At 39.2% G+C, this 24,871-nt stretch overlaps 1 protein-coding gene across 3 annotated transcripts in view; it reads left to right on the top strand.

The window, feature by feature from the left end:
- The window catches only part of LOC124712739 (pre-mRNA-splicing factor RBM22-like), a 48,118-nt gene extending 26,517 nt beyond the window's left edge, over window positions 1-21,601 (top strand). For all 3 annotated transcript variants that reach the window (XM_047242896.1, XM_047242895.1, XM_047242894.1), the window contains 4 exons: window positions 3,716-3,979; window positions 4,826-5,055; window positions 5,321-5,464; window positions 20,732-21,601. In XM_047242896.1, the coding sequence (XP_047098852.1) occupies window positions 3,716-3,979; window positions 4,826-5,055; window positions 5,321-5,464; window positions 20,732-21,524 (1,431 nt within the window). In that variant the 3' untranslated portion in view covers window positions 21,525-21,601. The remainder of the gene's footprint in view (window positions 1-3,715; window positions 3,980-4,825; window positions 5,056-5,320; window positions 5,465-20,731) is intronic.
- Window positions 21,602-24,871: the final 3,270 nt, after the last annotated feature.

Genomic DNA, 24,871 nt, shown 5'->3' with positions numbered 1-24,871 from the left:
AATTTGAAATGTATCGGGGAAATGTGAAAAAAAGCTGGAAAATCTCATTTTTGTCTGAATAGATGAAATTGTTTATTTACTGGGATGTCATGCATCATCACCGGCTGAGCGCAGTTAACTATGTGTGGTGCTTCCCTACTCCCTCAATCTTACTGCTTCTTCCCCTTCTACCTCTCCCCTCAGCTTGCAGTCTTCTTGCCACTAGCCTAGTAGCTGCTAACAAGAGGCGGGAGGCATGAGGAGTGGTTTGTTTGGATCTGATTATCAGAGACTGTTGATGCAGCAGCCGGAGATGGCTGTCATGTGTGCATGAGTTGTGTCTGAATGTGTGTGTTCCCTCATTTTCTGACAAAGGCTATGGCCAAAAATTTGGTTGTGAGAGTGTGATTGGCATTTCTATGCGCCTCTCTGCACCTCAGCAATCGTCCTTACAGTGTGCTGCTCCCTATCCTCATTAGTAATGATTCTCATAGTATTCACGCAAGTTATCTGGTGCATGGATTGTTCACCACAGTCTCATTTTGTTAGCATGGTGTCTGTGACACATGAATAGCTGGCTGCATGAGTAGACTTCCATGACGGGCCAGACCTACAGGCCACCTCTGTGGGTACCTCTAATGGATCGGGCCTGCCGATCTGAAGCCCATCATTTCCCATTCATGTACAGGCCCTACCCATCAGGTCTAGTCTCACCGATCTACCTTCAGGCCAGGTATGTTCGTGTTTCGAAGTTCATCCAGGACTGCGGTGCTCCTTGGCAGGTCAGAGGCCACAGGCAATGGATATCAGGAATTGTGACTGTCTCACCGCAAGTACATTGTACAGGTGCCATTTTACAGACATTTTATTTATTTTAGTAACATTTTTTCACTTCGGAAGTAGTTTGTATATTAGAAAGTATGGATGATAAGAAGAAGAATTTGTGACGAGTCACTGGCAATTTGTAGTCTATATACTCATGTAGTTCTTGAAAGAAAAACCACACAGTGCCTGTAAAGTAATAGACATAACACAGTGTGTAATAACTGACAACAATGAACATAGTAGAACCAATATTTTGTTGACAGTCACTTACAGTGTTGGTTTACACAACTTTTCCCCACCTTACACACTTCTTTCAAGAGGCCTACTTTTTTCTGAGGTTATTTCTGAAATCAGTGAAGGTATTTTAAATCCATCTTGCAACTCCAACAAAATGCTCATTTTTGTCACCAAATGTGTTTCGTTTTATTGAAATAAAATAACACCACTTATCTTAATGAAACACCCACATACCATTTAGCTTGCTTTCTCTGTCTAAAAACAGTTCATTATGAAAGATGTGGATCATAGTACTTAAGATTTTTGCTCACACGTTTAGAAATACAGAAGTCCTTTTTTGTGCGTGAGTGTGTGCGTGTCTTTACTTACTCTTGAGACCTCAAAATTTTTCAGGGAAAAATGCTAAAACTTTACTGGAAATTAGGAAATTTCACATGAGAAAACTTGTGACAACCATGTGCATCCAAATTTAACCATGCTGGACTTATCAAAGACCTATTATCCTTCTCCTGATCCCTGCCACGAAAGCACTTCTTTCTCACCAATCTCTCCAACCAAAATCAGTATTCTCGGTTATAAGATTTTCCTCTACTTTCAGGGCAGGGTGGGGTGGTTGGGCCTTCGGGACAGGGTGGGGTGGTAGGGTTTGGGGTGTCACGCGCAGCAAGGGTCTTGAGGATCCTCGACTCTACCTCCTTTTCCAATGCCTCTTTCATCCCTGTTTTACTCTGTTTTAATTGCATTTAGACACAGTCTTTCTGCCACACCCTGTTTTCAATTTTATGGATTGTGCTCTGTTGAATAGTGGTTCTTGCTCTTTTAATACTTTGAGGCTAATTGATCAGGGAATGAGACAGCTGTGGATGGGACAGCTCTTGTCGTATGCAGAGCCCTGAGGCCACCTACCAGGTGCCTTGCCTATTTCTCTCATCTTGTTTTCATGATTGCTGTCCAACTAATGTCCAGTACATTTTTAGTCTTCACACTTTTACTATTCTGAATCTCCTGACTAAAAGGCATTCTTTGCTCTGTAATAGTCTTTGCCCTAAATCTGGTTGGTGGGGGTCAGACACAGGTGGGGTTTCTCTCGTATAGAGGAATCCTAGAATATCCCTCATCCTCTCTGACTTAGTACTAGCCCAGTCCACATAATTATCTGTAAATTATTTCACAGCTGTTACATCAGTATTGCCTTCAGTGTCTTGATTTTAACCACTTCTATACACTTTCATCATAAGAACACGTTCGTGGCAGACGTCACTAATTCCATATGCACTACCAATCTACTGAGGTACTAATGACCTCACTATTTAGTTCCTTAACCACCAACCATCCAACCAGTTAGTTGACTTTCCAACCAGGAGTGGGTGACAGCTGTTATAAGGCAGTAGTGTTTGTGGTTAATGCATTTAATATGAATATAAATTTTATGGAAGTATCTGAGATGTGATGTGGGGATCAGTGCTTGGGAACATATCTTGTTGAGTTGTTGGAGACCATAAGGAATAGTTGTGGGAAGAGATGCTGTGGCTATGAAAAGGGTAGCAGTGAAGAATAATTACAATACATACGGTTCATGAAATGCTTTGAATAAATTTGTGTTTTATTTTCCAAAGAACATAACTTATTTCTCTGTTGATGATTCTGTCTCCTGTTTCACATAGAAAGTTAAGAATGAGAGTGAAGGACGCACAAAGGAACTTATATTTCAACAGATAAATGATGTGAATTAATTCAAATATTTAACACAACTTTTTTCATCCATCCCTTATGCAAAAAGTAAACATTACGTATGTTGAATCTCCCAGCATGTTAAAAAATACTTATTGTTGGGCATTTGCTGGCTGGTATCACTAAAATCTTAAAATACGAGTATTTCAGCAACATCTGTTCTCATCATCTTCTGCAGTTGAAATTTGCATCTAAAGTTGAAAAGTATGTATTATGTCAAAATATTGAAAAGTTTTAGTAACATCTTTTCATCAGTATGATATTTTATTATTTCTGTTGAGCAACTTTTTTTTATTACCCATTTCTTAGGTTTTGAAGTCCATCACACAACTATCTTTCTACTGAGCTGCGCCTGGATATGGGAGTAGGAAGATCCAGATACACATCTGGCTTTCTAGAATTAGTGTTTCTGTGATTTCCTAGTTCACTCAAAACAGATGCTATGATGGTTCCTTTAAGGGGACTTGGTCAGAGTCCTTATCCAGTCAGAGCATGTGCTCAATCTTTCTCTAATGACCTCTCTGTCGACAGGATGGTAAACGTTATTGTTCCTTTCTTTTGCGTCCCTGACTCACTTTATTTTGTGATTAAGACACATTAGTGTTTATACTGATAACCCCTGTTTGTATAGTTCTTCCATTTCCATGTTAGATTACAGGTCTCGTCAATGACTGGCCAGGTGAGGTGCTTCTTGAATGAGGTGTAGGGAAGGGTATACTACTCCACACATAACCGGGTTGGATAAAGCACTGTGGTGTTTGAATCTATATTCCAGATGATGTCTGCTTTACTTACTCATTGCTGTGTATTGGCTTGCTTTAATTTTTTGCTGAAGTGTTGTTTGTCCGAATCACTTGAGACATCAGAAGTCGGAAGTAATTAATTTATCTGTCTATACTGTACCCTGAAAATCTTACACAAATTCAAATTCAACATATTTCAGACAAAGGAACGATATGGCAAAGAATGCAAGATATGTTCACGCCCATTTACAGTTTTTCGCTGGTGCCCTGGAGCACGCATGCGTTTTAAAAAAACTGAGGTGTGCCAGACATGCAGTCGGCTGAAGAACGTCTGCCAAACGTGCCTACTTGATCTAGAATATGGACTACCAATTCAAGTTCGGGATGCAGCCCTGCGTATTAAGGATGACCTCCCGCGATCAGATGTCAACAAAGAATATTATATTCAAAATATGGATAAGGAGGTAATGTATGCGTGTTCAGCATTATATTTTGAGAAGAAACTCTATGATAATTTTTCAAGGCATGTTTCTTAAATTTCTATTCTTCACAACACAAGCTACAGTTCGCTTGATATACCTTGCAGCATTCTATACTTTGAATTTTTACACACAAAAAAGAAAACTTCCAAAATTGGTATAATTGCTGTTTACAGTGCATTACAGTGTATTGCAGATACTGTCATTCTTTCACTTTTCCTCCATGTTCTTAACTGCTGCTGTGTTTTTATGTAACTGCTTTCATTCCAACAGCATCTTATTGGCTTATTGATGATCCAGATCTAAACAAATGTATTGTATCAATGGCCATCACAAACACACTGACATGCTGAATTGTGCAGTCTTTGTTAGTATATCTGGTATAAACAGTAATAAAAATTAAGTTGAATCTGTACACACTGCATGTGTGCCAGTTTCTTTGAGCTCAGAGCTAACTAGATATTTGATTCTCTTAAATATGTTTGATAGTACTGATTCTTTTCGACAGCATTTTTGCTGTAACATTTCATAAGCTAGTAAGGATACAAAGGATTCAAAGCCACAAACCACTCATTGTAAATAGACTGGGTGTTCTGTATGATTCTTCGCATGTCATTTTGTTGCAGAAATGTTGTCAGACACATGCGCATGACTATTTCGTTTTTGTTTTGTAAAACCAACATCAACTGTTGTTCTCAAGAAACATTGTAGTATTTTATACTAGAGTAGAAAAATAGTAAATACCTACCTTTTATTTAGCACCCCTTTTAAAATTAGCTGTAATCGCTTTCATTACTGTGAATTGCTTATAATTTTATTATCGCTCTGCAGTTAGGAAAGATTGATGCAACAACTCCAGCTGGTGCTGTGGGAAAGTCACAAGCAGCCAGTGATCTGCTTATGAAATTGGCTCGAACAAGCCCTTACTATAAGCGGAATAGGCCACATATATGCTCATTCTGGGTGAAAGGAGAATGCAAGCGTGGTGAGGAGTGTCCATATCGTCATGAGAAACCTACTGACCCTGATGATCCACTTGCTGATCAGAATATTAAGGACAGGTAATTTTGCATTCTTTGAAGTCAGATTAGAGTATTACGCAAATCAATGATTGCTGTTTATACAAAACCTTTCCATGATAAGTTTTCAACAACAAAAATTATGCATTTGAGACACATTGTAAGATTGTTTTCATGAAGAAGGCTTTAAAAGTTGAAGAGCTCATGTACTGATGTCTATGTGAGTTGAAACAAGATTAAATCATTTTTAAAAATTGAATGTAGCCAAAGACAATTGCAGAAATAATTATTCTTGAATTTTGAACAGGTACTATGGAATTAATGACCCAGTTGCAGAAAAACTTATGCGTAGAGCCTCCGCAATGCCTAAGCTAGAACCACCAGAAGATAAGACTATTACAACTTTGTACATTGGCAACCTGGGAGATAAGCTCACAGAGAAAGAATTGTGGTGAGTCTTAATTTATAAATGCCTCATCAAATTGACATAGACTGTATTGGTTTACACTTATTTCTATTTTACTGTGACATACAAGTTGTAAATTAAAAAAAAAAATCCATAGCCCACAATCCATAAGGATGGGACGGACTACAGTATAAAATATATCTTAGAAAGAAAGAAAGGACAGACAGAGGGGGCGGGGGGGGAGGGGGGGGGGGCCTACCAAGGAACTGTATTTGTTGTGTACGTGTGGAGGGTAATTGGCCACTGTCAGCAAACAGTTAGAACATGGGTTGGCTTTGGTTTACAGACTTTAGTGTGCTGTTTTGGACTATGACAATGATGGGGCACCTGGGGTAACATCTGTACCATCTCAGGTAACTCAGTTATTCCTTTGTATCCCTATCTTTGACTGTGCAGGTTTGATCACACTCAAGGATGATTGGCAGATAGTGGCAAGGTTGCAGATATGTAGACAGAAGCTGCCAGTTGTTCCTTTACACTCATACATCAACAGCAAATTTGAGGAGTTTCCAGCATTAATTACTTGTTGCAACTTGTCCAATATTTCAGTGGTCTGTTGACTGGCACAAGAGGAGGGATTTCTGTTTATTAGGAACTCCAAAAATAAGTGCATGATGGAATCTTTTGGGAAATTGTCAGGTCAGAAAGGGTAGTAGAACTGGTGCAGACTCAGGAGTGTTTGCTTGGATTAGTACTATTGAAGATGTGAAAGTGGCTCTGCAACCAGCTGTTGATAATGACAGATAGGAAGGGTTCACCAATTTCAATCAAAGTATTAGAAAGTTAGCACAAAAACAAAGAGAGCTGTAAAGTTAATTCAAAGGAAGTTAAATCCTTGCAGATTAAAGTTGCGCTAGAAGCATTCAATGAATTTACACATGCAGTCTTAACTGCCAGGTAAAACTACTGTATTTACCCGAATATAATACTACCCCCTGGAATATAAGATAACCTTTACCCCTTGTTTTAAGAGACTCTTTGAGAAATTTTTATTTTTAACATAGTGTGACTAACCAGAATAATAAACTGTGTTATTGACATACAGTGTATCCCCAAACTTGTACCATTTATTGTTTGTCTACATTTTGATAATGAAAGGAGAAATCAAATAAACAGAAATAAATGGTTTACCTTAATTTTTATTTTCGATTCCTTCTGTGCTTACTGTCTTTGTGGTATCAATATTTTTCATCATCATCATCTTCATCACTATCTTAATTCGTAAGTGTACTTCGAATTTCTTTCTTTCTAGCACTTCTCCCATAGTATGTCATCTTCTGAGCCATCCATAACATTGTACGTGTAGCACTTTCTGAATCCTTTCATAATTGATTCACTTGCAATTTTATCCCATGCAATGAGGATGCACTGTTCCAGCACAGATACTGAGGGTTTCTTTAACCTTCCCTTTAGGAATGAAGGCATGTTCTCTTTGAAGAAGCCACTCTCTGTAAAGCTGTCCCAAGTGAAACTGGATTGTCTATTCACAACATCCATTAATTGAAGTTGTGAGGTCATGCCACCAGTCATTATTACCAGATCTGTATTGTTCTTTGGTGTCAGATCCTAAACTGCCTGTGTGAGGTATCCCCTGAAGGAATCCAACACCAACATTTTTCCTCTGTTAAGCAAAGAGCCTGATATTATGTTCCAAACAACCTTCAACCAATCTAGCATCAAAAAATGTAGATAAAGGTGTTTTTAAATAAATATAATCTAGCATCAGGTCATACATCATCCATCACTTTTCTTTGCATCTAAGATAAGCCCTGCAGGAATATTTTCTTTCATTACTATTTTCCCACAAAGATTCTCACATGCAGGATGCTTCCTTCCATCTGTTAGTGGACAAGCATTACTGTTGTTCTGGCCTTTACATTGCCAGAAGTCCTTATAGAAATACTTATGATGTCCTTCACATTGACTAACATTTGACGGCTTATCAAAATATACTGGTCTCTTATTGGTGTTGCTTTGTGACCCAGCAAATAGTCATGCCATTTCCTAAGACTGATTATATGACCCTAATATACATGATTATATGACACTGATGTGGAAATAGCTTTTCATCATATGCCATGGGAAGTTGCATATTTGCAATGGTACTAGTTTAAATATCACCCCATAGCTCGAATAAACTGGTAAAGTACAGTTCTAACACAGTTCACTCTAGATCTTCACACACTATTCCACACTCTCTAACGTTCTAAAGACTTAAAGTGTGTGTGTCCCCTTCTCCTAGGATCAGCACATATTCCGTGCTTGTGAGTTGACCTTATGAGAGCTCTTCCTCGTTCCATTCTGGTAGGTACGCCCCTTACAAAACATCCCTATTTTTTAGGCCACAGATCGTCCTATCTCCACATAGGTACACGTGCCCATTGTACATAGTGAATGCTGGGTATGCCCCCCCCCCCCCCTATCCTTTCTGAGTAGGCCTCATGGTTCATTATTCTAGTATACATTTCTATGTATACCATAATTAAGTATCTTCTGGTAAATATATAAATCTATTTTAAACTTCACATTCATTCTTTAATGTATCATTTACTTCCTAGAGTCCTCCTCTACTTGTCGACGTCTATATTTTCAATAGATACTATGTCTACATATACTATTTACGTCCCACTGTTCAATTCATCAGAGTACTTATTACACTGATGTTTCTTAATGATCAACATGATTAATTCCTTTCCCACTTTCGTATTCTTTCTTTGCTCACGCCTCTTTTTTATATATCCTTTATTCATTACAACTTTATAGTTGTTCATTATGTAGTGTTTTTGTTCCATAATCTTATATGCTTTTGTCTCTCAATGTGCACAAGTTCATTGTGTCTCTTCTAATCTCTATTTAGAACTGCCACTGTTCTTTGTTTATGTGCACCTCTTATGCACATTTGTTGTAGCACCGTCATAGGTTCCTATATGTAGGTGTATATCTCCATATGTACATACATTTTCCCCTACAACACCTGGCGGTTCTCACATCATGACAGGCTTTGTTTTATGTAATTTAATGTTTGTGTATATGTGGATGTGTGTTTGCGTAGTCCGATTTTTCGGCCTTCTTACCTAAATAAAGATTTAGGTTTCTAGTAAACACGGAAATAAGGAAGGACTTCAGCGATAGAAGTTTGTGAATATGAAAAGAGGGAAAAACATGTGGATGCTAGGATTGAAGAAGAGAAAGAAGATAGCCCCAAAGACAGGAAACCCTTCCAACCCGCCTTTCCTAGGATCCCTACGCCTCAGGTACTTGAGTGAGATGCTAGAGGTGGTCTGGTGTTAAATCATCCCCTACAGAATGGACTTGTCCCACTTTCACCCTTTGAGGACCCGGAAGGAAATCAGCCACACTTGTTTGTGAGGGTTGTTTGAAAGGTGGGATGTGTGTTTTATGTTAGTCATGATTTATCTGTTCTTGTAAATCATACTTAAGCTACAATACCCACCCCTTTCAAAATTTATACAAACCCTCCCATCTATATCACATCTCGTAAAAGGTACAAAATACTCTATACAAAATAGAAAAATCTATACACTACGGTATAACAGTTGTTCAGCTAGTCACATCATATTATATTTTCCACAAATGTAATACTCTATTCAGTTTATTTCGTCTAGATATCACTTTTTTCTGTTATTCTCTTACGTTGTTCGCTATTTACAGTCCTATCTGGTTTTCTAAGCAATAAGATTACAGAATAGTCCTAGATTTTAAAGGAAATCGGTGCAGGAACACTATTTTTGGGAAAAGCACCGAAAACAATTCTGTATGCGATGGTCGTTACTCCGCCCATTAACTTAGAATGTTAACGTCCCTGGGGGATAGATGACAGAATTGTTTAAGATTTTAAAGGACGCTAGTGCAAGAAAACTATTTTGGAAAAAAAACACTGAAAACAACTTGGGATCCGACGGTTGTCGCTGCGTCCGTTAACTCAGTGTGTTAACGTCCCTGGGAGATAGTTGGTGGTTTTTTTTTTTTTTTTTTTTTTTTTTTTTTTTTTCATATAGTACCCCACGTATTATTATATTTTGGGTCCCATAGATCTGATATTAACTTTTCTTGAGCATTGGCAGACCAGTACTTGTCTTGAAATTTCTACTGAAAGTCTCCTCACGAGGAAAAATTCGCAGTACTTACTGTTCCCCATTCTGAGGCTTTCCCTACAAGGTACTCCACAGCAAATTAGATCATCTTGGAATCTTCCAAATTTTTTGGTAAAGCTTGGTTAAATCTTTTTAAGAAATGGGTCGGATGTACCTCTCCGTCCGGCTTAAATTTAGGGAATTGTCTAGATAACACTGAATTAGTTCCCCATTGCAAATCAGAATTAGTTCCCCATTGCAAATTAGTCACCGCTTCATTAGTTAATACAACATTAAGTGAAGTTACCCTTTTTTCTGCTTTGTCTTGGATAAGCTTAATTTCTCTCCACAGATCGTCCATGTTGTTGTTGTTGTTGTTGTTGTTGTTGTTGTGGTCTTCAGTCCTGAGACTGGTTTGATGCAGCTCTCCATGCTACTCTATCCTGTGCAAGCTTCTTCATCTCCCAGTACCTACTGCAACCTAAATCCTTCTGAATCTGCTTAGTGTATTCATCTCTTGGTCTCCCCCCCTATGATTTTTACCCTCCACGCTGCCCTCCAATACTAAATTGGTGATCCCTTGATGCCTCAGAACATGTCCTACCAACCGATCCCTTCTTCTGGTCAAGTTGTGCCACAAACTTCTCTTCTCCCCAATCCTATTCAATACTTCCTCATTAGTTATGTGATCTACCCATCTAATCTTCAGCATTCTTCTGTAGCACCACATTTCGAAAGCTTCTATTCTCTTCTTGTCCAAACTATTTACCGCCCATGTTTCACTTCCATACATGGCTACACTCCATACAAATACTTTCAGAAATAACTTTCTGACACTTAAATCTATACTCGATGTTAACAAATTTCTCTTCTTCAGAAACGCTTTCCTTGCCATTGCCAGTCTACATTTATATCCTCTCTACTTCGTCCATCATCAGTTATTTTGCTCCCCAAATAGCAAAACTCCTTTACTACTTTAAGTGTCTCATTTCCTAATCTAATACCCTCAGCATCACCCGACTTAACTCGACTACATTCCATTATCCTCGTTTTGCTTTTGTTGATATTCATCTTATATCCTCCCTTCAAGACACCATCCATTCCGTTCAACTGCTCTTCCAAGTCCTTTGCTGTCTCTGACAGAATTACAATGTCATCGGCGAACCTCAAAGTTTTTATTTCTTCTCCATGGATGTTAATACCTACTCCGAATTTTTCTTTTGTTTCCTTTACTGCTTGCTCAATATAGAGATTGAATAACATCGGGGAAAGGCTACAACCCTGTCTTACTCCCTTCCCAACCACTGCTTCCCTTTCATGTCCCTCAACTCTTATAACTGCCATCTGGTTTCTGTACAAGTTGTAAATAGCCTTTCGCTCCCTGTATTTTACCCCTGCCACCTTTAGAATTTGAAAGAGAGTATTCCAGTCAACATTGTCAAAAGCTTTCTGTAAGTCTACAAATGCTAGAAATGTAGGTTTTTCCTTTCCTTAATCTTTCTTCTAAGATAAGTCGTAAGGTCAGTATTGCCTCACGTGTTCCAGTATTTCTACGGAATCCAAACTGATCTTCCCCGAGGTCGGCTTCTACTAGTTTTTCCATTCGTCTGTAAAGAATTCGTGAAGAATTCGTGTTAGTACTTTGCAGCTGTGGCTTATTAGATCGTCCATACCCTTCCTAATATCGGTATCATTGATTTGGGAGGATGTTATTCTCTCAGTAACCTTTTAATCTATGATTTCTCCAAATTGTTCCTCCAAACTAATTACATTTATAATGTCAGAGTTAGCTATTTTCTCTTTGAAATTTATTTCTACGTTATCTATCTGTCTATTGACACCTGTAATTTGTGATCGAACGACTGGCATTAATTCGTTCTGAGTATCTACACTCTCTTTCAAAGTGTTCAAGCCCTGCCTTACATCATTATATACTTAATATTGTACACGTTTTCAAAAGATCCTAACTTTTCAATAAGTTTGTATTCTACATTATTACATTTGTTCTCAATGTTAAGTTCTAACCTTTTCAATAAATCTTGAAAAGTGTTACTCCGTTTCTGACTAAGGTCAGTAAACATATGATTTATATGAGTGGTCAAAGAATTTGTCAACTCGTTCTTTAAATCTACTTTTAAATTCTCTATTCTACTACTTATAGTGTCGAATTCAGTCTTCAAACCACCCAAGCCTTAATATAAATTACTAAAGTTTTTGCTTTAATAGTAGACTTTGGCATTTAACAAACCTAAATTTGTCATTTGAATACTCAAGAGTTTCACTCTGGGTATTTAAAGCTTCACTCAGGGTATTTAATTGAGAACTTAATGAGTTTAACTTAAGACTCTGTACTTTGATTAAATTTATCAACTCAGCCCAGTCCGGTACTTCCTTGCTAATTTTCAAGGCCATAGCTGGGTCTTGAGTTTCCCCAACATGTTGTATATTTTCCATACTTTTATATGCTTTAGCTCTTGTAAGCATTTAAAACTAACTTTAAATATGATAATTACACAATAAAAGTTTGCTCAGCGGTATCTTGTTCCACTTCATACTAAAGTAATCAAGTTTTGTTTAACACTCACCCGGCGTAGAATTCGCGTTGTGTAGGTGAACGGATGTGGAGGTAGGTCAGCACTGGTAAACAGCAGCTGGTGCCGGCAGTGTCGGGTGTATGTTGGTTTCCGTGTCTGCGTCCTCGCAATGCACGCAAGAGCTATATACTCTGCGCACTGGACCTTCTGGGTTGAAGCGTTCTATGGGTATTTCTTCTTAGACAAATACATCGAAATCATCTTTGCTGTTTCATTGTTGTGAATTTTTTATTTCTTTACCATTTTTCCATTTAAATTTGCTCCATTGGATACTTGAACATACTCCAATTTCTCAGAGTAATTCCCTTGTCTTGTTATGTTTGGTTGCTATGGTAACACGTTACAGCTTCTTCTATTGTTTTTTACTTAAAATTCCTGTTTCCTATGTCCTTTCACACAAGTCGCCACATTCTAACGACTTGATGTGAGTGTGAATCTGGCTTCTTTTGGTTTATTCCCCCTAACCACCTTACACTTCTTTATAAGGTGACTTACTTGGAATTTGCAGCCAATCTTCTTTACTGTATAGCCACCTGCTAGAAACCCTCTTGACTTCTTTTCCGCCAAATAACGCTAGGTACAAGAATTTTTAGACTCTTTCTACTTATGAAATAAGTAGACATGCAAACTTTGCTTTTCGTCAATTAACAATGTATTTGACTTTCATACATAATAACTCTCACTTTCAATATAAATATATAACTTCTAGTAAGTCCCTCATACAGTTGAACATCAGAAACAAATTAAATTACAGTTAAAAGAAGGTTGGCTTAGATACCATAACTTTTCTTAACAGGAATCAGAAAATAAGTCTTGCCTATAGCAATCTTACGTCAAGAGTTTTCAAGAGGTTTTTTTTTTTTTTTTTTTTTTTTTTTTTTTTTTTTTTTTTTTTCTCAACTGTCCGTGTTTTAATAACAATAGTCAATGGCACAAGAAGCACAGATCTTCATATAAGCTCCATGGTTCTTCCTTGCACACTCACTAAAACATCTATGGATTGCCCGACAGGTACTTGTCGGTACTGTTCGTCCGCCACATCTACTTTCGTCCCGTGACTGATATTAAACCTGCACTCACAAACATGTGACGCGCAGTAGGTAGGATTCTACCATCCGACACTCATATCCAGAATATCATGTGTTCGAGGCGGTAGAAGGCTGAGTGCTTCTAGAATTTACACAGAAATTCTCAAATCACAACAACTCCAGAAAGTGCAACTGTTCAAATCAGGTATTCTACTGCAGCGATGCCAGGCAAAACTATGGCATTGCTTCTTGTGATACTCGCTTTTTGTTGTCTCTTAACTGTTGCGGTCAAGTAGTGTGGCATGCTCTGCAACACTGAAGGCTGCTCCATGTCATGATTGCATTTTCTTCTGTTGTTCAATCATGGAAATGCTTTCCATTTATCCTATTCACCATTTGTTACAAACTATGTTCCAGCCACTCTGTTCTGGCTGCATGGTTCGCTAAACTGGCTCCTACTCTCCGCTCAGCAGTAGGTACCCTCCCGCCTATTGTTGGTGCATACTGTCAGTTTTTTCACAGTCACATTTTAATTATAATATTATATATAATATATAAATAATAATATAATAATATTATAATAATTATATAATAATATAAATAAAATATATATAAATTATATATAATATAATAATAATATTATGGAAATGGGAGAGGATGTAGATGAAGATGAAATAGGAGATATGATACTGCGTGAAGAGTTTGACAGAGCACTGAAAGACCTGAGTCAGAACAAGGCCACCGAAGTAGACAACATTCCATTGGAACTACTGACGACCTTGGGAGAGCCAGTCCTGTCAAAACTCTACCATCTGGTGAGCAAGATGTATGAAACAGGTGAAATACCCTCAGACTTCAAGAAGAATATAATAATTCCAATCCCAAAGAAAGCAGGTGTTGACAGATGTGAAAATTACCGAACTATCAGTTTAATAAGCCACAGCTGCAAAATATTAACACGAATTCTTTACAGACGAATGGAAAAACTGGTAGAAGCTGACCTCGGGGAAGATCAGTTTGGATATCGTAGAAACACTGGAACACGTGAGGCAATACTGACCTTACGACTTATCTTAGAAGATAGATTAAGGAAAGGCAAACCTACGTTTCTAGCATTTGTAGACTTAGAAAAAGCTTTTGACAATGTTGACTGGAATACACTCTTTCAAATTCTAAAGGTGACAGGGGTAAAATACAGGGAGGGAAAGGCTATTTACAATTTGTACAGAAACCAGATGGCAGTTATAAGAGTCAAGGGACATGAAAGGGAAGCAGTGGTTGGGAAGGGAGTAAGACAGGGTTGTAGCCTCTCCCCGATGTTATTCAATCTCTATATTGAGCAAGCAGTAAAGGAAACTAAAGAAAAGTTCGGAGTTGGTATTAAAATCCATGAAGAAGAAATAACAACTTTGAGGTTCGCCGATGACATTGTAATTCTGTCAGAGACAGCAAAGGACTTGGAAGAGCAGTTGAATGGAATGGACAGTGTCTTGAAAGGAGGATATAAGATGAACATCAACAAAAGCAAAACGAGGATAATGGAATGTAGTTGAATAAAGTCGGGTGATGCTGAGGAAATTAGATTAGGAAATGAGACACTTAAAGTAGTAAAGCAGTTTTGCTATTTGGGGAGCAAAAAAACTGATGATGCTTGAAGTAGAGAGGATATAAAATGTAGACTGGCAATGGCAAGGAAAGCGTTTCTGAAGAAGAGAAATTTGTTAACATCGAGTATAGATTTAAGTGTCAGGAAGTCATTTCTGAAAGTATTTGTATGGAGTGTAGCCATGTATGGAAGTGAAACATGGACGATAAATAGTTTGGACAAGAAGAGAACAGAAGCTTTCAAAATGTGGTGCTACAGAAGAATGCTGAAGATTAGATGGGTAGATCACATAACTAATGAGGAAGTATTGAATAGGATTGGGGAGAAGAGGAGTTTGTGGCACAACTTGACCAGAAGAAGGGATCGGCTGGTAGGACATGTTCTGAGGCATCAAGGGATCACCAATTTAGTATTGGAGGGCAGCGTGGAGGGTAAAAATCGTAGGGGGAGACCAAGAGATGAATACACTAAGCAGATTCAAAAGGATGTAGGTTGCAGTAGGTACTGGGAGATGAAGGAGCTTGCACAGGATAGAGTAGCATGGAGAGCTGCATCAAACCAGTCTCAGGATTGAAGACCACAACAACAACAACAACAACAACAACAACATTGTTCTTTCTGTTTAGTCTCCCTACATACACTTCACCGAAAATTGTCCTCTTACAGTCACGACTTGTAAGTTATCAGTGCAAAGATGATGATACTGAGTATTCCTACATCTAGTTATCCACTACTTTGAAAAACTATTTATTGCACAGGAACTGCCGTGATGACAAATGATTACAAGCATATACTTTTTGTTCTTGTTTGATTAGCACTCCAGTTTTCTAAACTTCCAACACTAACACAATTTTGCTCAATGTGCAAGCCTCAGCAACCACTCACCAGCTGAATGCAAAGTGATTTATACAGGTACGGACTTAACACTTTCCTACTTACTTGCTCATATTCTTACCTGCTTTGCAGTGGGCTACTTGTATGCTTCATTTATGACTCCAACTGGAACTACACTTGCCATGTTGGCCTCCAATTCACTCCACATAAACCAAAAAGTTAGATGCCTTATATTCTGTAAAAAGTATTGAAAGAGATCACTAGAGAGGATATGGCAAGGTCTGGTAGAATATGATAAACTCCATGTGTCCCCATGGAAACTTGAGGTGGGATGTTCTCACGCACATTTAATAAGTGACTTTAGGGAGAAGTTTAATTCTGCCTCGCAGAACTAATTAAGGCTAGTGACCCTTCTTTAGACAGGTTTAATAGTGTAACAGTGCAGAAGGTAATTCAGAGTCCACCAACAAATTATTCCAAATAAATCTGTGGAGCGATATGTCATGTAATATCTCTCACACTTATCATCGCTAAGTTAGTTAGTTACACGTTCCATGGATCATTTTGTACAATAGATCGAAATGATGTGGAATGAGTCATTTTACATTTACTTTGCAAATTAATTTGTACATACAGTTACATTCTGAACATTTCTAACCTTGCCTGCTCTCTCTCTCTCTCTCTCTCTCACTCTCTCTCTTTACGAAAAGAAAAAAAGATATACAGATATAACCACCTTTTACACATTACAGTAACAGAAATTCTTCTGTGGAAAGGAGAAGTTGTCCAGAAGAAACTTTCCAAATTTTGTCAAATTTTACTGTGCTGATGTCAGACATTTTATATCACTGTATAAGTGATCAAAAATTTTTGTGCTAAATACAACCTTAATGTGGAGTAATGAATGTCATTTTTCCTACGGGTGTTGTAATTATATACCTTATTGTTCCTTTTCAACTGCAGTGGATTATTTGCAATAAACTTCATGAGGGACTAAATATACTGTTACGCAATAGTCAAACACCCAATTCCTTAAACAGATATCTACAAGATGATCATTGGTGAGCATCACGTATTGTTCTCCCAGCACGTTTTTGTGCAATGAAGACTTTCTGTCTTAACTATGAGTTACTCCAGAAAATTATTCCGTACAACATTATTGACTGAAAATATGCAAAATATGTCAGCTTATTGGTCAGATGAGTCCCAGTTGCAGTTGGTAAGAGCTGATTGTAGGTTTCGAGTATAGCTCAGACACCTCAAAGCCATGAACCCAAGTTATCAACAAGGCACTGTCCAAGATGATGGTGGCTCCATAATGGTGTGGACCGTGTTTACACAGAAGGGATTGCGTCCTCAGATCCAACTCGACCAACCATTGGCTGGAAATGGTTATGTTTGGCTACTGAAGACAATTTATAGCCATTCATGGACTTTTATTTTTTATGGATGACAATGGGCCATGTCACTGCGCCCAATTTGTCACGATTGGTTTGAAGAATATCCTGCATAATTAAAGCGAATGATTTGGCCATCCAGATCACCCGACATGAATCCCATCGGACATTGATGAGGCGTAATTGAGAAGTCATTTCATGCACAAAATCCTGCACCACTAACACTTTCACAATTACAGACTGCTATAGAGGCAGCGTGGCTTAGTATTTCTGCAGTAGACTTCCAACAAATTGTGGAGTCGATGCCATGTCTTGTTACTGCATTGCACTGGGAAAAAGAAAGTCCGACATGATATTAGGAGGTACCCATGACTTTTGTCATCTCATTGTACAATTAGAAGGAAAACTTCCTAGAAAACAGAACTTAGTATGATACTCTTAATCAAGTGACAACATCAGAACTGAATGCAGCGTTAAACATACCTCAGTACATTGTTATTGGGGTTTTATACTGGTAGATAGGACAGCTTGGCTGTGGAAGTGGGAGGGTAGCCCACAACATAGACAGACAACAGTATTCACAATTACAAGCACCCAAGCTTTAATGATCTTCCAGCAATAAAGGCTCTTAACAAATCTCAATTAAGCAAGGACATAAACGTGGTTACAAACATATGTTAACCTTCAACCACTGAATAATCCCAATAAAGAATTACCTATCAATAAAACGTAGATAAAGGACTGCTTTACAAGAATGCTTAAATTAAGTAAAATCATGAAAGCTAAGTTACAAATTTTATGTTAAGCTTCAACAGGTGAATAACCCCAATAAAGAATTCTCATTTAAATAAAACATAGATAGGAAAATACCTTACCAAAATGCTAGAATTGTGTAAAATCATGAAAAGCTCAGTTACAACTTTTCTCACAAACTACTTAGGAATTTACAGCAAATAAACAAGTTTGATCTGTTTAACCAGAAGGTAACCGCCAAGTCCAAGCAACCGAAGCCACTCAGAGCGGACAACCGCCCCAACGCTGGTCATCAACTGACATCGTCACGGCCCAGTGACCGCCGTGCTAAAACAGACTAACGTTTCGGTAAGCGACCGACAGCAACACAAGAGTAACAGTGACTGAAAGTCGGCGTACGCCTTACGAAACACGGCACACCCTGAAGCGGGAGCAGGCACAGCTGACTACGCGCAAAGCAGCAACCGTGCCTACCCCTTGACCACAGAATGTGCCCTGTCTCCTTGTCTATGGTAATACAATTTATAGCACACAAGAAACGATTTAATAATGGCATTAGTTCAACGCAAGATCAATTAACAGTTAGGTCCAGTAAAGATTTACCAACGGATTTACCTTCAAACCAACTTCCGGACCACAGGTGGAAATTAGTAAACTTGGCATAAGTTTTCACCAAAGCGATAAACAAGAAATCAAATTAAATGGTTGCCAAAAATACAGTCATGATACGCAAGCCCTACAAGACCTTGCTATCTCACTCACAGTTATCATTAACGGCAAAACATACACAAATGAATGACAAGAAATTCACCATTGAAAGCAAAAAAAACAACACACCACAAAGGTTAAATTAATTAATTTGCAGACGAGCCAGTCACTGAAAGCTCAGTTCCACAAGATTAGGACTGACCTCACTCAGCAGCAATACATTTGTGTGCGTGATAACTAGGTTGCCCAAACAGGACTCCAAAACCCAAAACAACAGGTCACATGTTAGCTGTCTTGTTCTCAGATACTAGGCACCACCGGGCTAAGACAATCGCGACAAAAAAAATCTCTGAAATTACAGCTGCCTGCAGCAAAATAAATCAGTCAGGGTGCATGAACGTAAAGCACAAGTCACTGTTCCAGCCGGACTGTAACCTTTTCAATGCACACACGGACAGAACAACACACGTGGGCATAAAGGGAGCAGCAGATGCGTACCAAGCAAACTATACTGCACCAAAATATGACCCACGTCATGGCCACAAACCGGAGCACTGCTCCCGGAGCTGGTGTCTGCTCGCTGGACTGCCGCAACTCTCTGTCCCCCGGAAAGCAATGCTGACTGCCGCCTTGCTCAACGCTCCCTTCTCGGCCGTGCACAACAACTCTTCTCTTGTCGCCTCAGAGTGCGGCCGCAATGTCTGTTCTCGCCTGCTGTCCGCCCCAGACTCCCATACTCGCACTCACTCCCTCGTTAGGAACCACTCCAACAGGAGGCGATCGCACATAGTGCCTACCTCAACCAGAGGAGTAAACGATAGCGTTTTGCACCCGAGTGCCGCGCCACGGCTCAGGTTTGTTGAAACATTTAATCTGGCTGAAAATGTCTTCCTTAGTTCTTCACAGGCATTGCAGTTCTGCACCCAGGAGTGATAGAATTAGAAAGTTGTTGCAATGGGCAGAGAAGCTTTCAGGTAATAAAAGTCTCGTTTAAAGCTGGCAACTGTCCCTAGGCATAACAAAATGTGATGTAATGGGCAGATTGACTAAAAGATGGATATTATTAAGTTATATAATAAGCAATACTAGAAATTGCCATAAGTGCAAAATATTTTGTTGTCTGTCCAAAGGAACTCAGGAATTTGATGCTGCAGTGACTCTAATTGATCAAAAAGAAGTTTTAGTCATGTGTGAAAGTGCTCACTTACATATTGCACACACACACACACACACACACACACACACACACACACACACACACACACACACACACCAAATTGAAATAATGAAAAATGGTGAAACTTTGAATAAAAGTTTCATGATTTAAAGTAGGTTTTGTTTAGACAGAGACTCAAAAAATTTCAAGAACTTATTTGCAAGGTAAGTCATGAACGTTATTTTCTCCTGGTTCTTTCTTTCCCCTCTCATTTATCCTGACCAGTACAGGGTCTTCTTTTCTAAGGTTTGGCAGTTTTTATTTTATTATTTAACCACCTGAAAATCAGCTCGGGCTGACCTGTGTATCAGCCTATGGCCGTTAATCCACGGTCTGGATTTGATCTAAGTGTGGCACACCTCCCGGTCTCACAGGCTAATGTTTCGTGCTTTATACTACACAAGAAGGTCATTATTTTCTCCTGTATACCCCTCACATACTGACTAAGATGTTAAAATCAAAATTTGGACTTACATTATCCATAAATTGAATAATGAGGGCAGAAAACACTTCAGATACACAATGCAGATTCTGCTACACTGCACTAGCGTGCAGTACTTTCTTTTAAACAAATTCTCTCCTACAGGATATTAGGTCACTGGGAAAAGATACAACTGTAAAATACTAGGTGGTGTGCATCTGGATGGATTTAAGGCGGAACAGCAAGTACTAAGAAAGGCAGATGACATCAATCATTTAGTCTCTAGGGAATGTAAATACATTTTCTGACCACAAGGAGGTAATTTAAGAAACGCATGCTTATTTTTAATACCAGTTGTTTAACTGTTTTTTTCCTAATCTTTTCCAGAACTCATTTTTATATATAGATCAGTTGTTTCTGCTCTTAAGAGATTATTTTCGTTAGCAACATTTTCTGTTTAAGTGGAAATATCTGTAGTTCAGCCCATTTTATCAAGAGTTCATTCAGTTTTAATTGCTTACCAGTTGCACACTTCCCACTGTAGCTATGAGAAGAATTTTAAATTGTTCAAATATTTTATCCATATAATTATTTCTTCCAGGGACCACTTTTACCAATATGGAGAGATCCGTTCTATTACACTGGTTCCTCGACAGCAGTGTGCATTTGTTCAGTTTACTTTACGCTCGGCTGCCGAAGCTGCAGCAGAACGGACATTCAACAAGTTAATCCTAGGAGGACGTCGCCTGACTATCAAATGGGGAAGATCACAAGGCCGCCAAGGAGCTAATGGTGGACGAGAAGGTGCTGAAGGTTCTGAGGGGCTCGAACCTGTACCTGGTTTGCCTGGAACACTGCCAATGCCCCCAGTTGAACTTCGAGACAATTTCTTTAATTTAGGGGCTAGTGATGATACAGTGCTTCCCACTACAGTTGCAACTGTGCCTGCTGTACAAGCCACAACTCCTATGCCTCCACCACCCAACCCAGCTACTGTACTTTTGGCTGCACCACCACCTGTACCTCGGCCTCCACCAGGAGTACGTCCTCCTGGTCCACCGCCATTCTTCTTTCCTCCTCATGTTCGAGCCCTTCCACCTCGTCCACCGGGACCACCAGTATCGGCTGCCACAGCTGTCCGTGCACCTGTTGTCTCTGCAGCATTCGGCCTTGCAGCAGCAGCTGCTGCTGCAGCACAGGCACCTCTGTTTCCACCTGGTACTGCTCCAGCACTCCCTCAGCTCCCACCAAATCCTGCACCTCTAGTACCTCCAGGTACGCTACCAGGCCCACCACTCAAAACACCTGTGATACATTATCCTTCGCAAGATCCCGCCCGGTTGGGAGCTGCTCAGGGCCTTTCCAAAAGTAAAACTTGGCCTGGAGATGATTAATCGTGATGCCATTGATAATGTTGTGACATAATTGTATAATGAAAAATATTTGCAATAAAATGGGAAAAAATTATAAATTAAATACTTTATTTTTATAAATATTGTATAGGAACTGAAAACTTTGCCAAACAAAGTTTACAGATAACAGCATACTGAGTAAAGTAATTGAAATATATCTTAAGCAAGGCTATAATATGTACAGATTACATTGAAAAATCAAGGCAAATATATTTGTAAAAAGTAACACTGTGTGATCTCAGTATTGTGACATAACCTGAAAAGCAAGTGCGTAATGTTGATGTTGTGGTCTTCAGTTCGGAGACTGATTTGATGTGGCTCTCCATGCTGCTGTATCCCCTGCAATCTTCTTCATCTCTTAATAACTTCTGCAACCCAGTACTAAATTGGTGTCCTGTCCACGATCCCTTCCTTTAATCAAGTTGGGCCACAAATTTCCTGTTTTTCCAATTCTGTTCATTACCTCCTCATTAGTTGCGCTATCAACCATTTAATCTTCAGCATTCGTCTGTAGCACCACATTTCAAAAGCCTATATTCTCTTCTTGCTAAGTGTTTATTATCCACAAATACCTCCAGAAAAGACTTCCAAACATTTAAATCTGTATTTTATGTTCAGAAATTTCTCCCTTTCAGAAACAATTTTCTTGTCACTGCCAGCTTATGTTTTGTATCCTCTCTACTTCGGACATCATCTGTTATTTTGTTGCGAAAGTAGCAAAACTCACCTTGTTTCCTAATCTAATTCCCCTCGCCGTCACCTGATTTAATTATGCTACATTCCTTTATATTCTTTTGCTTTTGTTGTTGTTCATCTGTAACAACTTGTGAAAATGTTTAATTCGTTGCTCTTCGTGTAAACAAGGCTTTTCAAGCGTGATATTGTCAGATTGAACATTCTGTTGTTTGTGTGGGGAAGTAGCATAACTGATCAACAAGGATGGCTGCAATTTTTGTGTTTATGTTATCAATTTGCCGTGAAAGTGTGACATGAAAATATCAAATTACTTTACAGCTCATTCACTCCATTAGGCTTAAAACCCAGGTGGGGGGGAAAAAAAACATTTGAACTGATATATGAGTTAGAAGATAGTATGTGGTGTTACCTGTAGGCTCTGTCGTTGGGGTAGTAAATTTGAAGTCTAAACTACATAACAGAATTAGAATAATAAAGGAAAGACAGGCAATGAGGATGATCATTGATAAGTTAAGTAATTGATTATTGCCTTAATATACACATTGTAACATTTTCAATTTCAGATGTTTGAGGGCTTTGAAGATACAGTGAATTAGGCCAAAGTGTAGCAATCTGATAATCACATCTACTTTAATGTCTGCCATGGGCCTTCAAAAAGTTGTGATGCAAATCATTTCTATTTCAGTGTTTATACTGATTTTTCTGGGACGAGGAACAGCACCTTGGGTCAGCATAAGGCGATGGAGAGGTAATTAGATCCAGAAGACGGGATGACAAATGGCTGTAAACAACAGTAGAAAATCACCACTGAAAAGAGTGACCGTTTTAAAATGGGTAGAAGAGAAGGGAGAGATGTGAGGGGGGAAATGAGTCTGGGAAGGAGTGATACTGAAAATTAGAGGATAAAAAATGTGAGTGTGATGCTGCTGAGGAAATGATTAATATCTTGAAAGTAGGAAGAAGGCTGCTAGTGAATGAATGCAGAGGATTTTTCTGTGCGAACTAGTCGCAATGTGGCAACCAGTAGCGAAACGTGGAAGGTTTTGTGTGTGTGTGTGTGTGTGTGTGTGTGTGTGTGTGTGTGTAACTTCAGGAGCAGATCAAGGGTGTTACGATGAGAAAGATGGATTCACATGACAAGTGTCAAAGTTGGTGGTGTAGCCCTTTTGTGTGGGAAGTATAAGGTCAGAATTGGTACCAAAGTTGTGAATAGATATTCTTTCTCTAGATGTGATGTTCATTTTAGTGACTCAGTTCTAAATATAAACTGTTGTAATTTAGTGTTTCATACAGTAGGATCTACCATCCACAATTATTGTTAATAACATGTGATGATGATGATGTGTAATGGCCTGACGAGGAACATTGTATCCAATTCTCTCTTTTGGTGTGTATGACCTGGTACACATGCACATATTCTCACAATGCTTGTATGTTTTCTTCACGTATTTACCCTTGGGCTACTAATTACGTATTCTAAACTTTGTTAGTGTCTGTAAGTATTATGATGCGAGTCGGTAACCTTATGTTCTGAGAAGTCCTCACTACTTATGATAAATAGTAGAAGATGGCCGAGACGATCTGTCGCCTTAGGAATCTGGACATGCAAGCAGAAGATTTCTTTACACAATTGCACTTTAAATTAATATATGGTACTCAGCTTGTGGGGTGAAGAAATGGTACACTGTTTAACAATTTGTGCCAGCTGTGGCTGGCTAAAAGCACAGGCCAGAGACGAGAATGTGTCTGTGTAAAATGAATGTTTGCTGGTAGAGCTAGCTATCAACAACTCGATGTAAAGTTCGGCACCAACTAGTGACACAGAAGTACTCTCAACTGTAAGACTGGTGCCCACTGCTTACACTATAACACTGTCCTGGCAGTCTTCATTCGTGGCGATGTTCAAATCGCCCTCTTGCGGTGCCTGCAGGCTCCAACAGTAAGCGATAATACACTTCCACCCCCACTGCCGAACCTCGTCACTTATCATACAGTGATGGCGCCTGCAAGCACAGCGTTGGGGGGGGGGGGGGGGGGTGGATGGAGGAGGCGATGAGGCGACAGGAGCCGAATTTGTGGCTGGTGCCAAGTTCCTGTCCACTCCAAATTGAGAAACAAAACAGAGGGTGTTCCCCTGCATCCAACGATGGTGTGAAGTCATTTGGTGGTCGAACTGCAACGAAGTCTTGAAGTAGTGCAGTGGCCCCCAGGCTGGCTGTGGAGAGGAGACGGCATCAACACCTGTGGATGTCTGCTGCATACTTGGTGGCGGATGAGGTTTAGGATCCTGATCCATGAGTTCAGAACCATGTGCTGGCAATGCAGGATCCCAAGTAGCTGGAGAGGATACAGGATGCATTATTCGGACAGGCAGTGAATCTGGGAACAAAGAGTCAGTGAAAAGATTGTGCAATTTACAGGCGCGAAGTTGATTTAGGTGCCGCCTGGACCCTGTACCAAAACTGGATCATTAGTGTGGTAAATTGCCTGAGAGGCTGGGAGTGGTAGAATGACAAGAACAGTAATGAAACTTGGTTCTGCATGTGGCAGCTGCGTAGTTAATCCATCTGCTGCTTAAAAGTGTGAACGAAGCATTTTGCTTCACCGTTAGACTGTGGGTGAAATGTGAATGT

This window comes from Schistocerca piceifrons, chromosome 1 (genome assembly GCF_021461385.2).
Source record: "Schistocerca piceifrons isolate TAMUIC-IGC-003096 chromosome 1, iqSchPice1.1, whole genome shotgun sequence".
Classification (NCBI taxonomy): domain Eukaryota; kingdom Metazoa; phylum Arthropoda; class Insecta; order Orthoptera; family Acrididae; genus Schistocerca; species Schistocerca piceifrons.
This window is presented reverse-complemented; position numbering and strand designations above follow the sequence as displayed.